This window comes from Raphanus sativus, unplaced genomic scaffold, assembly GCF_000801105.2.
Source record: "Raphanus sativus cultivar WK10039 unplaced genomic scaffold, ASM80110v3 Scaffold0523, whole genome shotgun sequence".
Lineage (NCBI taxonomy): Eukaryota > Viridiplantae > Streptophyta > Magnoliopsida > Brassicales > Brassicaceae > Raphanus > Raphanus sativus.
The window spans coordinates 1-1,934 of NW_026615841.1; the positions used below are offsets into that span (position 1 = coordinate 1).

Sequence of the window (1,934 nt, forward strand, 5' to 3'; positions counted from 1 at the left end):
GAAGAGAGAACATTATCGACGCCTATTGAGAGATACTCGTCGTTTCTTGTTCCTTACGGTTTGTATAGAATATATCGGGTTGCTGTCACCGACATTGCGGACCCATTTGGGGATCGGGATCGTGACCACGTCACCAACGTTTCCACCGCATTTGTGAAACGACATGATAGCTTGGATCTTGAGTTCTAAACTGGCGATAAGCTGGAATAGCTTTTTGTAAGCGGTCCAGTTGTATTGCTTAGGGCCATCGGACTCTATGATTCCCCACCAAACATCGACCATAACGCCGTCGATCCCAGCTTGTTCTTTGAGACGCTTGAGCTGCGCCTCCAGCGTTTCAGGGTCTGATAGTTCATTTTTCTCGTTCACCACTCCCAGCTGCATTCAAATTCATTTCACTTTTCACTCTTCAGTGACTTTTTTTATTGAATCTTTCCGGTAGATTCAAGTTGAGCTAAATGATATGTAATATTGGAGCCGTTTGAGTGGGTTGGTCCATATCACTTATGTACTAATGATTTCTTCTAACTTCCGATATAGAACTTTGTCTCTAATAAGTAATATAATCATTCATTGCATTCACATAGAATAAAATCATAGAGTTGAGCTGTAGAAACATTAGCAAAACTAATGATGTAACCTACTGAATGATCGATCTCAACTTACCGGAAGCATAACGTAGACCGGAACATAGTTGAGAAGAGAATTTTTATTGTCACTGGCAGCCATTTTTCTTCTTTTTGGTAAATTCAAATAGAGAAAGTATAGAAGATGAAGTTACAAGTAGCAGAGTAGTTGAAGCTCATATGTCTCTCATAAACAAAGCTCTCGTGCTGTTTATATAGTAGAGCAACAGAAGATATGTTGGCTTTTGGTGATATTCTTTCCTTAATCATATGACTGGTGATATTCTTTCCTTAACAAAAAACGACAGATGTCTTTTACTTTGGTGTCTTGTCCTCTTTCGTCATATCCGGTTGTACAGATTTTGATTTCCGACATTGATTGTCTTTCCTCTGTCCTTGTTTTGTCTGATTTTCTATGTGTCTTTTATAGATCTGGGCATTTTACTGGATCCGAAAATCCGAACCAGAACCGACTAGAAAAATCCTGAACTAATTGGATATGGATATTGTCATTTTGTTCTATGGGTTTTGTCGTGGAAGACCCATAAGTTTTGGATCCCGATCCGACCCGAACCGAGACCTGATAGAATACCAGAAATACTCAAAATTTACAGTATTTATTAGAGAAAATTTTAATTATATCACAAGTTTGATACCACTTTTCATATTTACCATTAATGAATGATTATTTCCATAAGTACTTTAAATTTGTGATAAAATAACACTAAGCTAAGTTTTCAAAATATTTATAAAACATATACAAATCAACTCCAACCTCTTAATACTAAACCATAAACACTAATCACTCTAAAACCTAAACCCAAATTAAATGTTAGTATATTTTTGATTGCTTTTATTTTTCGAAAATTAATACTTAACTTGTGGTATTTTAAACAATTTCCCTATATATTAGGTATATATAGGTGTTTTAGTATAGTTTAATATTATGCGTTAACAAATTATATTTAGTGTAATCTTCTTAAATTAAAATTCATGTCTGCATTTTTTTTCGTTATGAAAGTAATAAAATAATTATCAAACCTGACAGATCAATCTATTCTCTCACAAAATAAAATTGTAATTATGCCAATTATCAGTCTCAAAAAATATATATATATATATATATATATATATATATATATATTTCTCCACATATATATTAGGGGAAAACTAGTCTAGTTAAATATCTATATAAATCATTTTAAATGAATTATTATTATTTTGTTATCATGTAAATATTAAAGCATACCTCCTACTAAATACTAATCATGATCTTTCAAGTCTCGTATCATTTTGTAATTCTTTGTG

At 32.8% G+C, this 1,934-nt stretch overlaps 1 protein-coding gene across 1 annotated transcript; it reads right to left on the reverse strand.

Annotated features, from left to right (window-relative positions):
• Positions 1 to 57: 57 nt before the first annotated feature.
• On the reverse strand, positions 58 to 815 carry LOC130502368 (beta-amylase 5-like; the record flags this gene model as incomplete). The annotated part of the gene is made up of 2 exons (XM_056997156.1): positions 667 to 815; positions 58 to 378 (listed from the first exon to the last, which is right to left on the reverse strand). Coding segments are annotated over exons 1-2 (384 nt in total), but the record flags the coding sequence as incomplete, so codon positions are not given.
• Positions 816 to 1,934: the final 1,119 nt, after the last annotated feature.